We start from the raw sequence: 25922 nt of genomic DNA, 5'->3' as shown, positions 1-25922 counted from the left end.
GAAGAAACTCCCTAATAAGTTAGACAACCAAAAACTTTGAAATGATTAACAACATGCTTCTTCTTATTTCATGCTTTAAGAGGAGTTTTGTCTTAAATTGTTTTAGTAGGACATCAAATAAGGATATAGACAGTAGCTTCTGCCCATAAATCATGTGGACGACCGTTCGCCTTCAACATGCTCCTTTCTGTTTCCACAATGGTTGATTTCTTCCTTTAAGTAATGCCATTTTGCTGAGGACTCTGCCAAATTGTTAGTTGTCTCATTATGTCATGAAGTGTTCCATGAATGGCTTATAGAATAAAACTTACCTCAACAGTTATGTTCTCCAAATTTTGATCTCTTTGCCCCTTTAATTTTCTACAAGAGCTTTGAATTCGAAAAAAAAATAGCAAAAGTCTTTGATTTTTCATTAAGGAAATAAATACACATATTCTTGCAAATCATCAACAAATAATATGAAATATCATTTGTTGGTGCCAGATGCCTTGTGGGACCAAATGTCACTAATATATATACATAGTATTAATACCAATCATTTTAAACTTATTTAGAAATAAAATAGAATTTATTTGTTAATTTAAATATTTTTTACGATTTTTTAATTTCTCTAACTTTTATAAAAATATTTATCGACATTGACATTTTATCAATATTTCCGTCGTTATTTACATGAAATTGAAACTTCGAGATTTAAAACGTTGCTTCCAACGATGTGTATATTGCACCACTTCAACTTATAGTTACTGTTATTTTGGCCACATGCATACGTCAGTCAATTCAGGTTTTACTTGGATCTGATTTTTACGAACCAAATTTTTTTTGTTTTTTCCTCTCTTCTTTTTACCTTCAAAGCCTTTGCTGGAAATTTTCTTAGCGGCTCTTTGTGATGTTTTCGGGTAGATGGTGGTAAGTTTAGTCCTTCAAACATTCTCCAAAAACTCGTGGCCACATCGAGTTACATGTCCCTATACCTCTCAACAAAACGGTATAATTGAACATAAACGTTGTTACAGAGTCAATATTAGTCTCACTTTTCTTTCTCAATCTTCAAGACCTCCTACATTATAGGATAAAAGCCTTCTCAACTCCTACTTTCCATACCAATCATATCCGTACTACAGTTCTTAATGGAGTTAGTCCAATGGAAAAGGTATTTTCTGAAAAGGTTGCATTATTCCTTTCTCCGCAGTTCACACATAAACTTTATGTTTAAAAAATTTATGACATTTTATATTTTTTTGGCAAAAAGGACCTTGGCTTTATTTTTCAAATTTGATAAGATTTAAAAAATAACTATTAATATGTAAAAAATAAAAAAAATTATCCTAAAATAAAACATAAAATCATTATTGTAAAGTAAAAAATTTCTAGTATAGTTTAAAAGATTTCATACACCTAAATTTTCAAGCATTCACATAATTTAAACTCTACAAAACCAAAAATATAAAAGAAAACAAAAAAGAAAAATGCAAGTACTTGGCCCATTGCTTTCTTCTTATAAGAGGACCTCTTTTATTCTTAGCCCATTGCTCCATTTCACAGTTCCCAAAATCTCTCTCTCCCTTCATTTCTCTCATGGAGCCTCTGGTCTTACTATTTGCTCTTCCATTACTCTATTTGCTTGTGAAAATATGGAAGCATTTTGATGCAAAGAGGGACCAACAATGCTATATTTTAGACTACCAATGCTTCAAACCAACTGACGACAGAATGCTGGGCACTGAGCTCTGTGGAGACCTTATGAGGCGCACCAAAAATCTTGGCCTTGAAGAGTTCAAATTCCTTCTCAAAGCCGTCGTCAACTCCGGCATCGGCGAGCAAACCTACGGCCCGAGAGTAGTCTTCTCTGGCAAAGAACGCCGCCCTTCTCTTCTCGACTCCATCTCTGAAGTCGAAGAGTTTTTCCAAGATTCCCTCCAGAAGCTCTTCGACAAGTCCGGAGTTTCCCCCTCCCAAATCGACATTCTCGTTGTCAACATCTCCATGTTCTCCACCTCCCCTTCTCTTGCCTCGAGAATCATCAACAGGTTTCTTCTTGACTACTACAATCTATCAAATCCTGTATTCAAACTTCTGTATTATTTAACAGAACTGTCAACCTCTTGAAATAGGTACAAGATGAGAGAAGACATTAAAGTGTTCAATCTGGCTGGGATGGGATGCAGCGCCAGCCTGATTTCTTTGGACATTGTTAGGCAAATGTTCAAATCTTACAAGAACTCACATGCCATTGTCGTGACATCGGAGTCGCTCACTCCGAACTGGTACTCCGGTAACGACCGATCCATGATTCTGTCGAACTGTTTGTTCCGATCCGGTGGCGCGGCCATACTTCTGACCAACAAAAGGGGTTTGAGAAACAAAGCCATGTTCAAGCTCAAGTGTCTGGTGAGAACCCACCATGGAGCCCAAGACGAGTCCTATGGCTGTTGCTTTCAGAAGGAAGATGACCAAGGCAACCTAGGTAATGGACCTCTCCTAAAACTGGATATTAAAAAAAAAAACATCTTTTCACAGCAAAAAAAGTTTGCATCTTTTGGTTAATTAGGACTTCGTTTCTAATGTTACTTGTTTATTTTTTCCAATTTTACCGAGAAATTTAAGTTTTTTTTTTAATTTACTTTCTTCTCATTTTTAAAATATTCTCAAAATTATATAGAAGTTTTGAAACCCCATAAACAATTTTCTTTTCTTATTTCGGTTTGTAATTTCTTCCAAAACAAAAAATAAAAGGTTAGCATCATACAATTCACTTAAAACAAGAAACAAAAATACTAGTAGTTAACGAATTCTCTATTTCTCTCTCAAAGGTTTCCATCTGGGAAAGACCCTACCAAGGGCAGCAACTCGAGCATTCACAGACAACCTAAGAGAAATCTCAACCAAAATCCTTCCCATAACGGAGATATTCCGGCTAGCACTCCTCACAATACTACACAAAATCTCCTTGGCCGGGTCCTCGAAGCTGCGTCGGCCGAAGCCAGCGGCGAACTTCTGGGCCGGGGCAGAGCATTTCTGCCTGCACACCGGGGGGAAGGCAGTGATAGATGGGGTGGGAAAGAGCCTGGGCCTGACGGAGTACGACCTCGAACCGGCTCGAATGACGCTCCACCGGTTCGGGAACACGTCCGCGAGCAGCCTGTGGTACGTACTGGGGTACATGGAGGCGAAGAAGAGGCTGAAGAAGGGGGACAGAGTTCTGATGATAAGCTTTGGCGCGGGGTTTAAATGCAACAGCTGCGTGTGGGAAGTGGTGGCAGAGTCCGGTGGTGGGCGTTGTAATGTGTGGGAAGATTGCATTAATGGCTACCCACCATTGTCCTTGGCGAACCCTTTCATTCAAAGGTTCGGCTGGATTCAGAACCAAGATCCAGCCACCTTCACATCGCTTTGACTCCAACACAAACCAAAATGGAAAGACAAGGAGGGTTGATATATATTATATTCTTTTTTGGAAGGAAAAAAAAGTTTTATTTTTTTGTTGAGATTTTCTTCCAACGGTGTTTACTGGTCACAATCTATCTTTGTGGCTTACTACTATTTAAAAATTTTAGAACATTAAAAAAGGAAGTTTAAACTTAGGTACTTAGGTGATTATTTGCAACCAACTGTTGTTACTATTTATTGTATTTTCTCTTAATTTTTTGATGTATTTATCTCTGTTTTAGTTGAATTTTTTAATGGTGGTAGGTAAGAGACATCTAGTCAATAAGTAACTAAATTTTATCTCAATATTTCTTATATATTTTTACATTTTTCTGACAAAAAATTTAATGGTGATTAGTAAAAAGACGCTGGTGTGTTCTTATTCTTTGGAACTCTTGAAAAGTTAGTGTCATTTAATTAATGTTTTACATTATTTACCGGTCACAATCAATCCTCGTAGCTGACATCATTAAAAATTTTATAACTTTTGGAAGCAGAAAGAAAAAAAAATATTATTTACTACGGTTAAAAATTTCACAGCTATTTATACTATGTATTAGCTCTCTTAGTTGAATTTTTTTAAGTAAGAGAGATATCTCCCTAATAAGTAACTATATTTTATCTCAATTTTTTCTTTTTGTATTTTTATATAAAAATTTAAGGAAAATACCTGTCTTCTCAACAATGAAGACGAATCATGTCCTCCTCACTTTGACAACTATGAAAGATAAATGCAAAATCATAAAAGTTTTTAAAATAATAATGAATTCCTCTTAGTTGTCAAATATTTAGTGGAGGGTTTCTCCTCATCTTCGAGGAGGTAAGTATTTTCTAAAATTTAATGATGGTTAGTAAAAAGAATAATGGTTGGTAGGTAAAGAGTTAAATTTTATTGTTTTTCTTTGATACTCTTGAAAGGTTGCTGTCAATTTCATTAAAGTCTTACATTATTGTTTGGAAGAAGTTTGGTTTTTGGGTGTGTGCTTATTTTTTGTCCAATATGTAATTTTGTCCTTTTCGACGTGTATGTATTTAATAAACAAAGTTACAAACGTTTTCTCGAGTGGGATGAACTATTATTATATACTTTTACTTTTTATCGCATAAAATTAAGTTATTGAGGTTTAAATCTCCGACCATAAAAAAGAAATAGGTGTCAATTATTGTTGATGAACTCATATTAGCTTCAATGAATTATTATTAATCATGTTTGTATGAATTAATGCATTAGGTTCACTAAATTAAATCATATCATGATGTTTCTTGTTCGGTTAACAAATTGAACTTATAATCTCATATCATGCCTCATTTAATCTCACTTAATCTGTTTATGAATCTATTTTTAGTGAAGGGTTGAGATTTTGTTTGAAAAAAATTAATAACAAAAAAAGAATGAAAATTAAATTTTTTTAGATATTAAAAACAAAAAGATGTATTTAGATATAAAGTTTAAATTAAAAATTTAGATATAAGGTATTTAAGTTTGGTTTAATGGTTTTTTAAAATTTGTATCATTTTCATGTATGTCATTTTCCTACTCATTTGGAATATAGCGAATGTTGTTTAATGTGTATGGATGTTGAACAATTGGGAGCAGTAAATGAGATTTGAAATAGGGATTTATTATTATTATTATTATTATTATTATTATTATTATTATTATTTTGAGTAAATAGATTTGAAAGAATAGTTAATGGTATAAGAGAACCTAAGTATTTATATTCCAGAGGTTTTGTTCTTCAGAATTTTTCTTAATCAATAACCTAGGTGTAAGAAGTTATAATAATTAATTATTTAATAGCACATATTTGTTAAAACTCATGTTACTAATAATTAGTTAATTAATTCATGAAATACAAGAAAAAATATTAGTGTTAACTAATTTTAATATTCATCAGTATATGTTAAATATGTGACAATTTTTTTTTAAATAATCTACATTAAACAAAATAATAAATATGTCAATTTAAAGTAATATAAAATACCCAAAAAGTTAACCAATAAAAATTAGTTTTCATTAATTAACTAAAACTAAAATGATACAAATTAAGATAAACGTCAATACATCCTTCTTTACTCTTATATTTTCATTGATTGAGAGGGAAAAAAAATAATTTATGTGAATATCAGAAATTAATTCATGTTACAAAAAATAATAACCAAAAATAACAACTGTGATGGGTAGCATCCCAACAGTACACGCGTTCGTCCCTTTGCGAACGTGGGCCCACTGAGAATCACTTTCTTAGAGAAGATGTCATCGATTAGAAAATGCTTCTGCTTGGGAGGGGACGAAGGATTGTAAACGGTTATACCCAGTACACGACCACAACTGGCAACGCACGTTTGTCGATACGATAGGCGCACCTCACCGTTCTAGGCAACATGTCCAAGGAGCAAAGTTGGCGGAGCCACCCTACTACTGTCGGAACTGCGTTTCCTTCTTCTCAGCCGTACAGTGTGCAACGTCCGTGACACCTCCAACCATCGTCCTTCCTGGTCGGCCTTCTGAGGCTATAAATGGAAGGACCACCATCCTCACAAAGTAAGTGAAAAACTTATCACTAACCGTTGAGGTGTCTTTTTCCTACTGATATTTCGATTACTAACTCGATCGTCGGAGTGCATTAGTCGGGACACCACACCGACGTCGAGTTCTTTAGTTTCAGGTCCTGTGGATCCAAGGTCGGACTGCTCGTCCAGATAGCACGTAGCCCTCTGCTAAAAATCGCTGTCAACGATAACGAAATAAAATAATAAAATTTAATTTCAGTCTCATTTATTACAACATTTATGAATATATACCAATACAAAAATGATTGCAAATAAAATGATTTTTTTTAAAAAAAAAAATCTCTTTTATACTAATTTTTAAATATTGTTTTAAAAAAAACCATCCTAAGTCCTTACCGACTCCATTATTCCTCGTTTATTCAATTTCCACGTGTAAATCGTAATGCTCAGGTGTAATATTTCAAAATATAAAAAAAAATACTTACCCAAGTATTACTACGTAAGAGTTTATAAATGTGACATATTTTCATTGATTTTTAAACTTTAATTTCTTCTCTCTCTTCCATTACTTTGTCCTCTTACTCCATCCCTCCGTAATTTTCTTTTCTCTCTTTTTTCTTGAGTAATTTCTCTCTCTCCATAAGTTCTCCCTTTTCTTCTTCCTTCCTGGGTAACTTTTTTCTCTGTCTCTAAATCCCCGAAAATAAGTTGATCACACAGGAATTATACAAAATTAAAAAATCCACTTGTTTATATGTTACACAACCCATGAATTCAGAAGGAACTTTCTACTGAATCTTCAAGAGAGAAGTTTTGTCCATGTAATAATAGGCAGGAGTTGGAATTTCAACTAATCACTACCTTTTTGTCGAAATAGGTGTCTTAACCAGATAAGTTAAGTTCATGTTGGTTTTTTTTTCTTTTTGTATGTAATTATAAAATGATCTCTCCTTTTAGTACCAACAAATAAGGAAGCCTATAGCTAGAGATTTCAATTTTAATGAGATGATTAACATAGTTTATGGCCACTTAGGTATACCATTCGAATTTTGTTTCTTTCTTTTAGACTCACTGAGGTCATGTTTACTTTAAAAGAATGAGAAGAAGAAATGGAAATCAATCTTCTCATTTGGTTGAAGGGTTGTTAACCAAATTGTAGGAATGGAATAATCAGTCAAATCTACATCAAACTTGGTAATCTCATTCTCTAAAATGGTTAATCTCTTTCCTCTCTTACACACTCGTTAATTCTATTATCATTATTTAATATTTGAGCCACACACATTTATTGTAATGACTTTACTACTTTTACTCTTCCTCTAATATATTAAGGCGACAGATAACTTTTTTTAATTAATTATTTTATAATTTTATTATTTCTTTTTCAATTGTACTACTAATAATTTTCCTTCTAACAAAAAGTTATAGTACTTTTACTTATTGATATAATTTTATTATAAAAAATATTATAAATTTATATTTAATTTTTTAATTTCACTTTATTATTGTTAATTAATATCAATAAATTTTTAAAATGTAATTTATTATTATATTAAATATTAAATTTAATAATATTTTATATTAATGGATGATTGTTTTAATTAAAAAGTATGTCAGTGGATGAAATTTTATTTTAATCGTTCATTATTTATTAATATTAAATAATTTTTTACAATAAAAAAATATCTACTTTCAACAATATAGTAATTAGATGAAACAAAATTTGTTAATAAGATAAATTAACACAACAATGTATTTATAATTAGCTCGAAAAAAAAGGTTAACTAGTAATTGTTATATTCTAATTCTAATTCTAATTTCACATAATTTTAATATACAACATCAAATTAATTCTGGTTTTAATTCTAGAAAATTTCTAAGAAATAAAATAAATAACATTCTCGTTCTGATTGATTTGATTTCGATTAATTTTCATTCCTATTCCGATTCAAATTGAGCCTAGATCAAATTGATTGAGCATCTCTAGGGGAGATTTATTTTTTAAAATTGTTTTAGGACTCTATGATCTAAACAATATTTTTACGTCAATGGTCTTTTAAGACTTTAAACTTTAAACTCTAAAATACATAATTACATTATATATATCAAAACTTTTATAAATATAAGATACGAATTTATTAGTTTTTAAAAGTTAAAATTTGTAAAACATAAATATATTATAAATTATACAAAATATTGTCAAAATCAAAATTTCTTACATATATATATTAACAAGTGCCACCGAATGCCAAGAGCAAGAAGGAGATCAATAAAGAACCAAGAAAACACCCACACCTCTAGGACAGCCCCATCGCACGCACGTTGCTTACCCAATGCGCCATCTTAACGTCGTAAGTTAGCACCCTACGTGCAGTAGCGCTCAACTTCTCGTGTGCCTCTTAATGCATGTCCTGTGTGCGTGTCTGTGCTAGCCCTGCCACACGCCTCTTGCCACACACCCATGCGCGCATGCCCTACTGTGCACCTCTTGCCACACACACCTACCTGCATGCCTTTCAGTGATCATGGTCATGCTCGTCCAGGGCCTGTCTCCCATGGCTGCATGCTCGTAACACTCTCTTTCCTCCTAAATTTATATCATGTATTTAGTTTTGCATGTTATTTACTTTTCCTCGTATTTTTTGTGGCAAGTGACTCCTAGCCATTTTGCATGTTAACACCTGCCAGACTAGATTTGCGCCATAGACTATAATATAGGGGAGTATACCTAGTCACCTTCCTATTTTAAGTTTTATGCTTGCATAGCCGTTTTTTCTCTCCACTGCTTCGAAGTCATAGACAAGTTTTCTAAAAAAAAAATCATTTTTCAAAACCTTTTCTATAACCACATTTTCTAAGGTCATTGTCCAATCGGCAATCTCATTTCAAATTGGTTGACTTGCTCGTGGGTGGAAGCAAGTGCCACACAACCATTTCGTAAGTCTCATCAAATGGCGATTGTGACAATTGGTATCAAAGATTAGTTGCTAACCATATCGGTGACGAAAAAGTAGAGTACGACCCACATCGATAATCTCGTGGAGATGGAGGAACAACTGCTATTCTTGAGGAAAGCTCCCAACAATCTTTGATATGTGGAATCTCATATGGATGAGATCTCTAACAAAGCTGACAAAATTGATGACGTGAATGCTCGTATAGATGGACTTGTTGTACGTGAGCTAGTGGTGAGGGCTAAGACCCTTGAGGTCATGGTTAAACGAACTAAAACCCTTAATGAGGTGAAAGCTTGTCTAGAGCTAGATCGCCCACACAGAGAAGTGTGTCGAAGAATTGGACACCTATTGAGATCTATCTTCAGATAGTCAATGAGCTGACAGACTTCGAAGCTGCCATTGATATTCTAAGGGCAGAAGTTGCTGAATTGAGTACCAAGGTAAATCTCAAAATGAGTGGAGTGGAAAACCAAGCTTCGACAGGGGGACACGTTCAGTTCAATAAGGTCAATGTTTCGAAGCCCAAGACCTAATATGGGGTTCGATATGCCAAAGATCTTCAGAACTTCATCTTTTGTATTGAGCAATACTTTAGAGCAACATGCACTATGATAGAGGCATAAAAACTATCACTTTTGCCACGATGCATCTAGCTGGCGATGTCAAACCGTGGTGGAGAACTAGATAGGTGGATGTCCAAGAGGGCTGATGTAATATCGATACGAGGGATAGATTTAAGCAAAACCTCTGATCTCAATTCTTCCCTTAGAATGTAAAGATCATAACTCGACACAAACTACGAGAGTTGAAACACACAAGAAGCACTCGAGAATACGTAAAACAAATTTTCGATTGATTCTGGACATTTGCGATATGTCAAAGAAAGACAATGTCATTTGTTTTATGGAAGGCTTGAAACTGTGGGCCAGAGGGAACAAACACTTCGAAGCTCAAGTTAATGGGGTTCCAACTACTGTAAATTATGCTTGAAAATAATAGCGTATCTGAATGACTTGAGTACTGTCCCTTTTGTAGGCAGGGCAGGGGGAGGAAAAGTCCGTTGGAACCACTCCTACAAGCAAGCTTAGTTCGGTGTCCTGATGTCTGTTGAAAAGGATATCAAGCCTAGGATCGACTGACAGACCTGAGGTCGGTGTCCTGATTTCTGTTGAAGAGGACTTAGGTGATTCTCCAGTTGGTCTGGTCTTGAACTTGATCTCCATGGTAGGTCTGTCTTCTCCCTTAAGTTAGTTGAAAAGTTTTGACATCGCCGAGCTTAGTTGGTTGGTCCACGTGTCATGCTGTATTTTTCTTTCCCTCAAAAGCATAAAATTTTAGTTCTAATATCGTAGAACTATAGAATAACAATCTAGTGATATGGTAATAAGAATGGATAAAAATGCACTCATTTAAGTTGGTTATTAGAATGAGTCAAATGAATATTGCATTGAGAAATTATGACCGTGTTGAAAAAGCTAGCTATTTTAAAGTGAAGGATGGAGTCAATAGTATACAAACTATACGATGCACAAATGGATGATGTTTGAGAATTTATAGTACGGGTTTCACATGTTTTATTTTGACCATTTTTACCTTTTCTATTTTCTTATTATTTTCAAAATCAAAATGTTGAGAAATTAAGGCGCTCCAAAACAATTTCATTTTCCACAGTTATATCCAGTAAATCACAATCACATAACACAAATAAGAGATTAAAGGGAAAACAATAAACGACACAAAAATTTATACTGGTTCATCCCAACAGTTTTATGGGCTACGTACAGTCTTCCACTCAGATGCAGGTTCCACTAATGAAGATATTGGATAGAAGCACTCAAATATCTCACACCGATATTCACCCTCTAGAGGTCTCAACAAAAGCTCCATAGCTTCTAAGTATTACTTAATATTGAAACCACCTTTAACTACGAAATCTATATAATTCCCAAAATCTTTCCACAAAATTTAAACCACCAAATCTACATATATGATTCAAACAAGTTTAAAATGTGTTTAATTTTTTTAAACAAACCTAACTAATTGGTTTGAATATTCCACTGTAATCAGCAACCTTAAATACAGTGTTTATTTAATATTCTTACACAACGTATCATTAATTCCCACCCATTTTATTTTTACATTCTTTCAAGAATTAAATCAATCAACGCGGGAACATTATGCGATCATTGTTAGCCACGATTTTAGTTGGGAGGAGCACAACAATTATCAAGGGTTCATTACCGGGCACGTTTCAATGCCATTCGATTTCACCCTACAACAACTCTGTGAATGTATCTCTAGAGATCTTCATTTTCTAGAAGAAAAAAAATTACACGTCTTTCACTTTTCAGAAATGGTACTGGCAAGTCGATAATTATGAAGTTGTTAGTAGATAGGGACGTGGCGTGGGCCATATCTCTGTTGGCAGATGTCAAGTGCAGCGACTACGACATAGTTGTTGATACTGACCCCGTATATAACACCATCTACGGGGGTAGTGAAAGTTCAGACGCCGAAAATAGATTGAAAACTATCTGCAGAAAATAGTCATATTTTGCATCACATAATATATCTTTATCACTAAATCGGAACAAAGATCAATGCATAAAATATGACAAAAAGGTAACCAAAACCAACAAAATAAAAAATGCATATTAGCAATCAAGGAAACATATATTAATTTTACCTAAGGAGAGATACGATGGATGTGTAAATATATGGCTACTAGAGGTTATCTCACAAAATAAGCAGGAGACGTCAATACAACGGGGTCGATATAGGATTATATAGAGTAGATGACCATTTTGACTGGGTTATCCTTGTCCATCAACATTCATGACTAATATGCCATGATTTTTACATTCTAAGAAGCTGCATTTTAATTCTTGATATATAAGAATTAGTCATCGAGTTAGTGAAACATTACTCGAAAGAATCTTCCTATTGCAGCAAACCCAGTTCTTAGAAAATTAGATTATTAACGAAAAAAGAAAACTCCACAAGATTCAACCATTGAATCAAGCCTAAAAAAAAATTCGTCCGGTAGAACCAACAAATAAGAATGCGTATTCTTAATATTGTTAAAATTAATTAGTTCCTAATACGTATCAATTAGTACTACATAAGTATCAATTAGTTCTACGGGAATCTAATTGGATGTTCTAGATTTTTTTACAATAAATTTTAAATATTTAACAAAAAAATGGTTACATTGAGCTAAAAAACATCGGAATTGACAAGTTCCAGGTACTAATGATATTTATTGAAACATCAGAATTGAGGTCTGTGTTTAAATTTATTGAAATTTGAACTTTAAGATGAGATTTAAGATTGAAAATTTATTTAAAATTTTTTTTGCAAACTAAACTACTCCTAATTTTAACAATATTTTTATTATTTATTATTTAATCTAAACTATATTTTCAATATAATCTCCCAAACTGACCATATCTACAAGGTGTCCTAAAAACAGGTTGTGTCCAACAAAATCCCTTGAATATTGGAGGTTGCTAACAAACGGTCAATTATTTAAACCTCATTTATTTAAACAACATTCAAAATCGATCGATGAATACCATTGTTGGATAAGCAAGAGTGGGAAGAGGGATGCCAAAGATTGTGTACGCCGAAGAGGGACGCCAAAAGCTTGAGGCGCACGAGGCATGAGGGGCTTGAGACTTGATTGAATCAAATTTTATTTGATTTTAGGAAGGAAGAGTTAGGGCAACTGTGGGAAGAATGAGTTAAGGGGGAAAAGGGCAAAATTTGTAAATTTTGAAATCTATATGTTATTTAAAATTTTTGAACTCTATAATTTCCATTCACTATCTTCTTTCCTACAATTTAGGTGCATTACAGATTTATTAAAGGGTAGTTTCGTCACGAATTTATAGGGGAAATGGTAGGATAAATTTACCTATTTTGATGGGAGGGTAAATTTGTCTACATAAAATCACGTAGTTAAGCTCTAACTGTTCTTTAACTATTTTTATGATACCTGATTATTTTGGTCATTTTTCAAATCAAACTATTTAATTTAGCTATTCCTCTAGTTGCCAAAAAAAAAAAAGAACAACTTATTAACATATATATAATGGTGGCCCATTACCTTTTTTGGCCCACTTTCTTTTTGGCTTTAATGTTTTGTCCCCAATTCCAACAATTTCCCACTTGGAGATAAAATAAAAATTTCACCTTCCATTGCAACAACAGTGTCCCTCATGTCTCAGTTCTGACTGCACCAACAACTTCTAACTGATCAACATCTTCTTGGCACCAACCAAGGTTCTATCTATGTTTTCCCTATCCAAGCTCCATCTGTGATTGCTCCGAGACTGAGCAATTCTACATGTTCTTGTCTTTGAGATGCTAGAGACACAGTCACGTGCTCCCACTCGATCTAAATGATCCCTGATACTTCCTTCCTTAATCGAACCCAATGACCTCTAAAGAAAGACTTCCCATCTGATAAGTTGGCACTCTCACTCAAGTCTGTTGCCACACTACAGAATTTTCCCTTGTCTTCAATACCCACTGTAGTCTTTGAAGGGATGTGAATCCCGGAGCAGAACAGTAGAACGCGTTCGTGAATTTCTTTTGAATTTTAAAACACAAAAAAAAATATATAAAACAAGGAAGAATGTTGGATTTTACTTTTGAAGATTCTTCTTCGTGTGATCTCAATGAGACAACACCACTTGATCTTCCTTGCTATGTCTCTCGGTCGAGAGTCTGGATTGTGGGATCCAATTGCAAATGATTGAGAGAGTAAGAGAGTTGAGTGATTTTTAGTCTTCGGTATCTAGCCTACCTTTAGGATTCAGCTTACATTTATAGATAGGGAAAATCCTAAGACAATCAGGATATCTTCTTCTTAATCTAAGGGAGATCCCAAGGCCATCAAGATATCTTCTTCTTTTTAATTAATAATAAACAAATTAATGAAATCAATTAACAATTCATTAATTAAATTATTAATTATTAATCTAATTAATAATTAATTAATTATTAAATAAATAATTAATTAATTAATTAAGAATTAATTATTTAACTATTTTATATTTGAATCATATTCAAATGTATCTCTCTTGTATAACCTATAGTTGTAATATGAATCCAATTCATATTAATTATTTGAATCCTATTCAAATATTTCTCTCATAACACATAGTTTAATTATTGAATCTTTATTAGAAAATAAACTATATGTATATATATAATGTATCATAATATACATTATACATTCCCTGATATATAATTTGAACATTTTAAATTCTTTCAAAATCTTGATCCTCGTTTAACTCGTTGTGAGCTAGCAAGGGGATCTAATGGACCCACAGATCAGAAGCTCCTACGATACAAGATTAATGAATCAAACTCATCAATCGAGTTAATCAACATTCGTTAATTGCAGATCACTCCACTAAAGACCCGCAGTTGCACTCTTCTCAGTGTAGAATATTTTCGTATCTACGGACGTACGACCATTAACAACAAGTCAATCCTTCACGAGTGCTTGTAACTTTAACTGGGTCAAATTACCATTTTACCCCTGAGTTACATTTTGCTCCTTAAATACCACTGCTCCTCTAATAAACAACCCGGTTATGGTCCGACCAATAACCGAAAGTCCCTCTCGGGCCAATAAGAGGGTGGGGCCCCTTGTTCGAATCTCGGAGTTAGCACTAAAGGGAACACTCATCTACTCCCTTAAAGTCGAGGAGGAGTGAATTCCATCTTGTGAAGTTATGTTCTCAGCTCCCTACTTGGCCTCTTCCCCAAAATGATAGGAATATTGAATCGGTGACTCGGGCCACTCTGACCCATACAAATCACAGGACGAGCCCTAACAGGCAGGCGTCCATAACTCACTCAGGATTGATCAAGTTACCTGGTCGTCCTATTGAAATATTAATCTATTAGCTAATGGGATTACAGCTAAAGGTTAATTATTTCGCGGTCTGATCTTATACAAACTCAATGTATAGGATATCCCACTTGCATGTCTACACATGATGTCATGGATCAAGTCATTTGTACCTATTACAAAATAAGCCGTATCCATAGTGTTACTAGGATAAGGGTACCCAATTTTATCCATATGCTATAAACCCTTTAGGTTACCACTCGAACATTATCCTCCTGTATATCGAATATATACTATATATATGAAATATATACACTGTATATTAAATACATATACTGTATATCTGTTATATACTGTTCCAGTTACATGACATAACCTCAGATATTAGTTTATTGGATTTGTGTTAATGCAATTCTAAAAGAAACATCAATAACAACTTTATTGAATAAATATTTGTTTTATGTTTACAAACCATGAGTTTAGGGCATAAAACCCAACAAACTCCCATTTGAAGCAACAGTGGGTTGAATAGTACAATAAAGTACAAATACAATAAACTCGGACATACACTATACCTTTTACAAATCTCCTACTTGCCTTAAACTAATTGTACAAAGCTCGTAGACCTAGACTTTCTAGATGACTCTCGAACACTTTAGCCGTGAGAGCCATTGTAAACGGATCAGCAATGTTATGCACCTGTAAGGATCAAATCCTTAGCGCCATACACAAGCATATAGTTCCTCGTTATCATAAGATTCTCAAGGATTCACTTAACAACAGTCCAGAGATCATATCCTGGATTCGATTGATACCTATTGACCAACCTTACTGCATAGCAAATGTCAAGCCTGGTACATAGCATAATCAGGCTGCCCACTGCTAAAGCACAGGGTATGTGTCTCATATCCTCTTCTTGACATGTCTTGGGATATTGTTCCTTAGACAGATGAATTCATTGCCTGAAAGGCAATAAGCCTTTCTAGGAATTCTGCATCGAATATCAAACAAGCATATTGTCGATGTAACTTGCTTGAGACAGGGCTAGCGTTTTGTTCTTGTGATCTCTTAGAATTTGGATGCCAAGAACATACTGAACTTCTCCCAAATCCTTCATTTGGAACTCAATAGCTAGCCACTTCTTTATGTCAGTAAGGTATCCTACATCATTCCCAATGAGTAGGATATCAACCACATACAATATTAAGAAGGCTACAATGTTGTTGACGATCTTTTAGTATACACAAGGCTTATCAACGTTTTGGTCAAAACCATAAGATTGATCGCAATATCAAACCTTATGTTCCAAGATCGAGATGCATGTTTCAATCCATATATGGATCGTTTAAGCTTTCAAACCTTTTGCTCTTGACTTTGTACTATGAACCCTTCGGGTTGAGACATATAAATACTTTCTTCAAGATTGTCATTCAGAAAGGCAGTCTTGACGTCCATTTGACAAATCTCATTGTCATAATACGTGGCAATGGACAAAGATATTTTTATGGACTTGAGCATAGCTACGGGGAGAAGGTTTCTTCACAGTCCACCCCTTCCCTTTGTGTGTAGCCTTTCGCTACAAGCATCGCCTTATAGATCTGTACCTATCCTTCAGTGTCTCGTTTTATCTTATAGATTCATTTGTACCCTATGAGTCTTACCCCATCGGGTTGGTCTTTAAGTTCCCAAAAAGAATTGAAGTACATAGACTCCATTTCTAGGTCCATGACTTTAACCCATTTGTCATTGTCCACATATTCCATTGCCTGTTTGTAGGTCAATGGATCCTAGATGCCGTCATCGGATATGACAATTTGGGTTTCAGTTAAACCCATGTAGCAGTCAGGTTGTGACACAATCCTCCCACTACGTCGATGATGAAGGGATGTTAATCCCGGAGCGGAAGCGGATTTTCATTGCTGATTTTCGGGATACAGAATCGAATTTTAAAGAAGAAAAATACAGGGGAAAAACAAACCTTTGAAGAAAGTTTCTTCAGTAAGTTCCCCTCGAACACCACCACCGGATCTTCCTCACTATCCTCTTGGGTCTCGGGGTCGTGCTTGTAGTAGCACCTTGATAGAAGAGAGGGAGAGTTTGAGAGAATTTTGAGAGAAATCCTGGGAGTTTTTCTTCTCTTCTCCAACACCCTTGAAGAAGAAGAAGAGGGATGACGTGGAGTAACTCCCCACGTCACAAAACCTCCCACTCCCCTGCAATTTTGTTGGGGAGTTAATATTAATAATAATATTAATATACATATATATAATATATAATAATAATTAAAAAATATATATAATAATATATATATATATATATATAATTAATTAATCAAATTAATTAATATAATTAATTATTAATCCAATTAATAATTAATAAATATATATATATACATAAATAATTAACACTTAATTATTTATTATAAAATTAGAATCATATTCTAAAACATTTCTCTCGTATAACCTATAGTTTTAATGTACATCTTATGCACATTATTTTTAACCTATAGTTTTAAAATGAATCTCATTCATATTAATTTTATTTGAATCTCATTCAAATAATATCTCTCATAATATATAGTTTTAATTTACAATTAACTATATATATTATAATGTATCAATATACATATAATCCCTTAAGTAATTTGAACAATTCAAATTCTTCCAAAAAATTTGATCCTCGTTTTACCCGTTATGAGCTAGCAAGGGGACCTAATGGACCTACAGATCCGAAGCTCCAACGATGCAAGATTAATCGGTCAAACTCATTAACCGAGTTAATCTAGATTCGTTAAATACGGGTCATTCCACTAAAGACCCGCAGTTGCACTCTTCTCACTGCAGAATGTTTTCGTGTCCATATATATACGACCATTAATGACGAGTCAATCCTTCACGAGTGTTCGTAACTCAAGTTGGGTCAAATTACCGTTTTACCCCTGAGTTACATCTTACTCCTTAAACACCACTGCTCCTCTAATGAACAACCCGGTTATGGTCCAACCAATAATCGGAAGTCCCTCTCGGCCAATGAGAGGGTGGGGCCCCTTGTTCAAGTCCCGGAGTCAGCATTTAAGGGAACACTCACCTACTCCCCTAACGTCAGGGAGGAGTGAATTCCATCTCGTGAAGTTATGTTCCCAACTCCCCACTCGGTCTCGTCCCCAAAATGGTAGGAATGTTGAGTCGGCGACTCGGGCCACTCTCACCCATACAGATCAAAGGACGAGCCCTCACGGGCAGGAGTCCATAACTCACTCAGGATTGAGAATGAGTTGCCTGGTCATCCTAAGAAATGGCAATCTATTAGTTAACAGTGTTTGTTGGGATTTTCTCTACCTTTAAAAAGATTAGAGACTCGTGCAAGCACACACGGTCACAAGTAATACTCGGAAGTAATCCAAGGTCGAATCCTCAGGGACTTGTTGCTTTTCAAAATCAAGTAATGCAGTGAAATAGTTCAAATATGCAATTGTGATTTAGGAAGAAAATAATGGTGAAATATTGTTGTTTGGGGTTTTAACTATCAAGCAATTTAATGAAACTCAACCTTCTTGTCTTCTACCTTGGTTTTGATGCAAAACATGGAAAACACACTATGTTGGGAAAATGAACCAGGCACAATTCCTGACTTTTCTTGGGATTTGAGTTCTACACTTTCACTACCGCTTTTGGTTGCTGCAGAGACTAGGGTAACCTACAATCATATTCCTATGTGTGATTACAATCCTAGAGAATATCTACCAACTCATTTGCATTATGGGTCAGAGGGCCTATGCCTAGGACCATATTTTATGCGCTTATTCCTAAGTCACATCCCATATTGGTTTCCTATTATTTTACCTAACTCACCTTTCCCAAGGTTGGGCTTTGGTGTATAAATCAAGTTCCCACTGGCCGAATGGAAAAAAGACGTAAAGAGAAGTTTGTAGAAACCAACCCAAAAAAGTGCCAGGCGTAATCTGGCCAAAATCCCGAGCGTGTTGAAAATCAAATCATTTGACTAAGGCATTCCACAAGGAGGTTGATAACTAATTTAGAATATAATTAGATGAGAGTAAATGCACGAAAACATAAAGAAAGTATTTTTCATTGAATTTAAATGAATAAATAAGCCGTACAAGGAGTTCTAGCTTGACCCTCTTCTCTCTCGAGCGTGAGGGGAGTTGAAACTCGCTAAAGAACTTTAAAAGAGCAGAATGAACAAAGAACGGAAGTAAGAAACTGAATTAAAGGCAATACGAAAGGTAAAAGCGTGAAAAACGAAGAAATGAACAACTAGAACATGAACATAAACCCTAAAAACGTGTTCTTCAACTAGAGAGCATCTAAAAGAAGATGAAATGAAGCTTGGAAAAGATGATTTGCTGAGGGATGGATGACTTCCTTTTATAGCACCATAGGTTGGTTGAAACTCCCCTCCATTTTAGGTGGAAAAGGGTTGAGATTCACCTAACCAACTCACTTGGACTTGGACTCACGGTTTTAAACATGTAGGAAATGTCCTCCTTGCCCTTCATTCATCAAAACGTGCGTTTTGACAAATTGCCCTCCAAAAATGTGTCAGGTGCAATTCTGCAAAAGACAGAATTCTGTTATTTTCTTCCAACTTTGACCGCATTTATCTCATATTTTTCCTAAAGTACCATAGTTTGACTTTTATGCAGAAATAATCTATGTATGTTCTAATTTAAGAATATGTGGTCCTTTTTGGCAAATAATAATGGGAAATGGGTCAAAAACGTGGTCAAACAAGGCTACCGACACATGTTTCTGCAGTAAAATGTCAACCCTAACAGTGTTACATCTAAAGATTGCCTATTTCGCGGTCCAGTCTTATACAAACTCATTGTATAGGATACCCCCACTCGCATGTCTCCACACGAACGACCTGGATCGAGTCGTCTGTAACCTTTACAGAGCGGGCCGTATCCATAGTGTTGCCAGGATAACGTACCCAACTTTATCCATATACTATAGACCCTTTAGGTTATTCACGGGACATTATCCATTCATTTATCAGGGGTATATCAAATATATACCACATATATCAACTATATACCCAGTATATATACTGTCCCGATTACATCAAAAGTAACCTTGGATGTTTAGTTTATTGAATTTTGGACAATGCAAAGCTATGATTCAACAACAAATTTATTGAATAAAACTTTATTAAATAGACATTTGTTTTTACAAAATACAAACTACGAGTTTAGGGCAACACACCCAACAAACTCCCAGTTGAACTAAACTCAAGTGGGGTGTACATTATCATAAAGCAAAAGGAAAATACAATAAACTAGGGCATACACGATACCCAATTACATTTCTCCCACTTGCCTTAGACTAACTGTACAAAGCTCGTAAACCTAGACTTTCTAGATGGCCCTCAAACACTTTAGCCTTGAGTGCCTTTGTAAAAGGATCAGCAATATTGTGCTGTGTAGCGATCATCGTGACAATCACATCTCCTCGCTGCACTATCTCCCGTATAAGGTGGTACTTCCTTTCGATGTGTTTGCCTCTCTTATGGCTTCGAGGTTCTTTAGAATTTGCCACAGCACCACTGTTATCACAATAAAGTGTGATGGGCAAGTTCATGTTTGGAACGACGTCCAAATCTGTCAAGAACTTTCTAAGCCAAACCGCCTCTTTTTCTGCTTCACAAGCTGCAACATACTCAACCTCCATGGTGGAGTCTGCGATGCACCCTTGTTTGATGCTTCACCAAACTACCGCTCCTCCGTTAAGAGTGAATACTGACCCCGACGTGGATTTCCTTGAATCCTTGTCTGTTTGGAAGTCAGAGTCAGTGTATCCTGCAAGGATCAAATAATTAGCGCCATACACGAGCTTGTAGTCCCTCGTTCTCCTAAGATACTTGAGGATTCCCTTAACAGCAGTCCAGTGATCATATCCTGGGTTGGATTGGTACCTACTGACCATCTCTACCGCAAAGCAAATGTCAGGCCTCGTGCACAACATAACGTACATCAGGCTGCCCACTACTGAAGCATAGGGTATACGTCTCATATCCTCAACTTCTTGAGGTGTCTTAGGACATTGTTCCTTAGACAGATGAATTCCATGCCTGAAGGGTAACAAACCTTTCTTGTAATTCTGCATCGAATATCGAACAAGCACCTTGTCGATATACGTTGCTTGAGACAGGGCTAACGTTCTGTTCTTGCGATCCCTTAGAATTTGAATGCCAAGAACATACTGAGCTTCCCCCAAATCTTTCATTTGGAACTCAGTCGCTAGCCACTTCTTTATGTCAGTGAGGTATCCTACATCATTTCCCAATGAGTAGGATATCGTCCACGTACAACACTAAGAAGGCTACAGTGCTGTTGACGATCTTCTTGTATACAGAAGGCTCATCAACGTTTTAGTCAAAACCATAAGATTTGATCGCAGTATCGAACCTTATGTTCCAAGATCGAGATGCTTGTTTGAGTCCATATATGGACCGTTTAAGCTTGCAAACCTTGTGCTCTTGACCTTGTTCTATGAACCCTTCGGGTTGAGACATATAAATACTTTCTTCAAGATTGCCATTCAGAAAAGCAGCCTTGACGTCCATTTGCCATATCTCATAGTCATAATATGTGGCAATGGACAAAAGTATTCTAATAGACTTAAGCATAGCTATAGGGGAGAAGGTTTCTTCATAGTCCACCCTTTCCCTTTGTGTGTAGCCTTTTGCCACAAGTCTCGCCTTATAGGTCTGTACCTTTCCTTCGGCGTCTCGTTTTTGCTTGTAAATCCATTTGCACCCTATTGGTTTTACCCCATCAGGTTGATCTACAAGTTCCCAAACGGAATTGAAGTACGTCGACTCCATTTCCAGGTCCATTGCTTTGACCCATTTATCCTTGTCAGTATCTTCCATTGCCGTCTTATAGGTCAATGGATCTTCGACGCTGTCATCAGGTATGACAGCTTGAGTTTCAGTTAAACCCACGTAGCGGTCAGGTTGTGACACAATCCTCCCATTACGTCGAGGCACCATCAACACTTGAGGTGGATGTGACTGACGCGATGTGCTGGCTTCATCAACAACTCTTGTTGTAGTGCCAGTTTGATCAACAACTCTTGTTGACGTGTTTGTAGCCTCTTCGGAAATCTCGTTAATTTACTATCTTACTCCGTGGTTTATGATCTCGAACATGGCCTTCTTCTAAGAAAGTAGCATTTGTCGATACAAACACTCTGTTTTCTTTATGATCGAAGAAAAGACCACCTCTCGTCTCTTTAGGGTAACCTACGAATAGGCATACTTTTGAACGAGGTTCCAGTTTCTTCGGGATAGTCATGAGCACGTGTGCCGGGCATCCCCAAATGCGAAAGTGACGTAAACTAGGTTTACGACCCTTCCATAGCTCAAAGGGTGTTTCAGAAACACTCTTTGATGGAACTACGTTTAAAATATAAGCTGCAGTATCCACTACATAACCCCAAAACGAGTTAGGCAACCGAGCATAGCTCATCATTGATCGAATCATGTCCAATAGGGTTCTGATACACCGTTTTTTGAGGTGTACCAGGGGCTGAGAGTTGGGACGTGATTTCATGTTCTATTATATAGTCCTGGAATCTCAAGTCCATGTACTCTCCACCCCGATCTGATCGAAGTGTTTTAATGGTTTTACCTAATTGATTTTCAACTTCAGTCTTGTACTCCTTGAACTTTTCAAGGGCTTCAGACTTATGTTGCATTAGGTATAAATAACTATACCTTGAATAATCATCGATAAAAGAGATGAAGTATTCATACCCTCCTCGAGCTCTAACATTCATCGGACTACAAAGGTCTGAATATATAAGTTCTAAGGGCTCTTTGGCTCTATAACCTTTTCTAGTAAAAGGTCTTTTAGTCATCTTGCCTTCAAGACAAGACTCACATGGTGGTAAAGAATCGTCTTCTAACTCACTTAGAATGCCATTATTAACCAACCTCCCAATCCTATTGAGATTAATGTGACCTAATCTTAAGTGCCAAAGATAGGTATCTTCCTTTTGAGAAATTTTTTGCCTTTTATTTTGACTTCTAGCATTTTTAAACAACTCGGTATTTAAAACTGCTTTAGTTATGGTTGGTCTTAGCACATACAAGTTGTTTTCAAATAAAGCTGAACAAATATTAACACCATTTCTTGAAATGAACGCTTCATTTAAATGAAATGAAATTGAATACATCTGTTCCAACAAACAAGAAATTGAAATTAAGTTCCTTTTAATTTTAGGAACAACGTACACATTATCAATATATACATATTCTTGTTTGTAAACAACTTGAGTTCCCCTACCGCCACAGCTGAGACGATCTCTCCCGTTCCGACCTTGAGAGTCGTCTCTCCAGCGTCAAGCTGCCTCCAGGAACTAATTCCCTGAAATGAAGAACAAACGTGATTAGTGGCTCCTGAATCCAGTATCCAGGCGAAGTCATCATTCTCCACTAAACATGTTTCCAATACAAGTAAATCATATTTACCTTCGTTGACTTTCTTCTTTTCGGCCAAGTACTTTGGGCAGTTGCGCTTCCGATGCCCGTCCATATTGCAGTGGAAACACTTTCCTTTCTCTACAACCTTGACCTTGCCTTTTTGGGCAGCAGCAGCTGAGTCAGGTTTAGACCCCTTACCAGCAGCCTTCTTCTTCTTAAAAGTCTTACTTCCAGAAGAAGAGAGCGCATACCTGGTTCCAGAGGACGATCCTCTGTTGAACCTCTTTGAGGTGGGAACATTTGCCTCCCCTTCTTGTCCCTTACATTTCATAAGAGACTGGTAGGTCTACAGCTCGTTTAGGAGCGTGGTAAGAGTGTACTCTAGCTTATTCATAATCGCATTGCTGCGGAATGGAAGGAAACTCTTCGGAAGAGATTCCAGAATAAAGCTGACCTGACTCTGCTCGTCTATGACGGCCCCGTCGACTCAGCCACGTTGAAGTGGACCATCAGGTTGAGAACGTGTTCTCGCACTGATGAACCCTCCTTCATGCGGGAGTTGTAAATGAACTTAAGGGCTTCATGTCGAGTCTGTGAGGACGGTTGTCCAAACATGCTCTGCAGCGAGTCCATGATCTCCTTAGCGGTGACCGTGTCCTCGTGCTTCTTGGTAAGCACATCAGATATGCTCGCCAAGATGTAGACCTTGGCCTTGTCATTGGCCTTGATCCACTTGTCATAGGCGTTGCGCACCGCCACAGTGGCGTTAGGCACAAGAGCTTGAAGACAATCCTCTTTCAAGACGAACCTAAGATCATCTATCACGATAATAGTGTTTAAGTTTGACTTCCATTGTTTGTAATTTTTGCCATTAAGTCTTTGCGCGGCTAAGAGTGCAATAATAGAAGTAGACATGCTGAAAGTAAAAACAAATCTATATTAGTTTCATGCATTAGCCTTTTAAACCCAATCAAAATTTAGCAAAAGTCATTAAGCACCATAACAAAATTGTTTTGTAACGACGCTTCAGTGATTTAGAGCAACAACCACCGTAGGGCGGACATGTACTCCTTCACTGAATTGAGACATTCTCAACTAAATTTTACACCAGAATAACTCTTATTCCTATAAATTTTAGTCATCGTTTATTTGGTCAGGAAATTGCTAACTAACTTAACAACTCCTCCTAAGTGTGACCCAACATTTTCGGACCTCAGAGGTCCACCCTAACAATCCTGCCGTAGGGAAGGAAAATATTGGAGCAAAACCTAAGAGACTCCTATCCATTTCTGGAGTTTGCCTTGATTTTGATTTCCATACAATGAACCCTCCGTAGGAAAGGTCGCTCCAGGACGACACGTAGGTCATGTATGAAACCTCACGGTGCAAACCAATGGCGGAGACCGCAGGATGTGTTGTCACACATCCTTCTCCCACTTACTATGAACCATGCAAACACCTTCCGTAGGGAGGCCGTGCCCAAGGCGACACGAGGCCGAGCATGGAACTCACAGTGTGAATTTAAAGGAGAACGTGAGAGAGAGAGTAAAGTATGTTATATATACTTTGTAAATCAAATATATACGCTGTATATTAGATATTCTCTTTTTCTCCCACTTAGTATTCTAAGACTAGGGTATATTACTTAGATAAATCCCGGCTAAGTGAAATTAACTAAGTGAATTTTTAGTCGGCCCAATATAACTATTATATCGGAAGTTGTACAATAATGTTTTAGTTCGTTAAACACTTTAATAAACCAACGACATTATTGCTTGTATATAAAATACTGTCTAATTCAACCCCCAGGTCGGTTCCCAGGTAGAGGTGTTCCCTTACGGTCACCTTAAATACCTCAACCTAGACAGAACCTTCCTTAGACAGGGTTCCCTTATAGACAACATTTTATATTTAGTCTTTTATTATTTCATTTTAAACCTAGTTAAAACAAAATAAAAGACTACCCTCTAATCACATTAGAAGATATAACCTAAGGTCTAATTAATTTTAAACCCTTTTAAAATTAATTAACTTAGACTTTATGTTTGCATGCAACTCTTTATTATAGATTTTAATTTCTATCTAACACATTTTATAACTTTTATAAAATTTAAGAAATTAAAACTATAAACATGCATTGAAAGCATACATTAACATAACAATTATATTACCCAAAATAATGTCATGCTCAACTTTATTTTCATCTAATTAATACAACACTTATATTAATTATGAAAATAAAACATGCATTCGTACATTATAACATTTATAACTATATGATGCATGACCGTACATACATACTATATATCAAACATACATATTATGCATGTAACCTATGGTGGGATTTTAAAACTATATGGCATACAATATGCAATATGATTTTAATTAAAATACACATTCATAATGCATAAAATAATTAAATAGTAGAAACTAAATGCCCAAAACACCGGGCCCTTTCATGATCAAATCACGAAGAAACACGCTATCTAAATGCCAAAAACCGGAAATTTTCCAACCCGCAAACCCATATTTCGAAAATATGAAATCACCCACCAAACTCAACGATTTTGATCCCAAAAAATCAGAACTGCAACCTGGCTCTGATACCAATTGAAGGAATGTTAATCCCGGAGTGGAAGCGGATTTTTGTTGCTGATTTTCGAGATACAAAATAGAATTTTAAAGAAGAAAATACAGGGGAAAAA

At 35.8% G+C, this 25922-nt stretch overlaps 1 protein-coding gene across 1 annotated transcript; it reads left to right on the top strand.

Annotated features, from left to right (window-relative positions):
• The first annotated feature begins 1469 nt into the window (after positions 1 to 1469).
• Positions 1470 to 3607, top strand: LOC111019525 (3-ketoacyl-CoA synthase 12). Its single transcript, XM_022295920.2, has 3 exons — positions 1470 to 2030; positions 2115 to 2467; positions 2814 to 3607. Exons 1-3 carry the CDS (start codon positions 1579 to 1581, stop codon positions 3395 to 3397), a joined length of 1389 nt encoding a protein of 462 aa, XP_022151612.1. The 5' UTR covers positions 1470 to 1578; the 3' UTR covers positions 3398 to 3607.
• Positions 3608 to 25922: the final 22315 nt, after the last annotated feature.

The sequence above is a fragment of the Momordica charantia genome (assembly GCF_013281855.1).
Source record: "Momordica charantia cultivar OHB3-1 chromosome 3 unlocalized genomic scaffold, Mcharantia_2.0 BLBB01000003.1, whole genome shotgun sequence".
Classification (NCBI taxonomy): Eukaryota; Viridiplantae; Streptophyta; class Magnoliopsida; order Cucurbitales; family Cucurbitaceae; genus Momordica; species Momordica charantia.
Note: the sequence above shows the minus strand (reverse complement) of the source record. Positions and strands in the feature narration are given on the sequence as shown.

Bases quoted from the DNA above. Each gene is read 5' to 3' on its own strand.
- LOC111019525 (XM_022295920.2), top strand. From the start codon at position 1,579: ATGGAGCCTCTGGTCTTACTATTTGCTCTTCCATTACTCTATTTGCTT. The intron at 2,031-2,114 runs GTTTCTTCTTGA...CTCTTGAAATAG, and splicing joins GCCTCGAGAATCATCAACAG to GTACAAGATGAGAGAAGACA. The intron at 2,468-2,813 runs GTAATGGACCTC...TCTCTCTCAAAG, and splicing joins AGATGACCAAGGCAACCTAG to GTTTCCATCTGGGAAAGACC.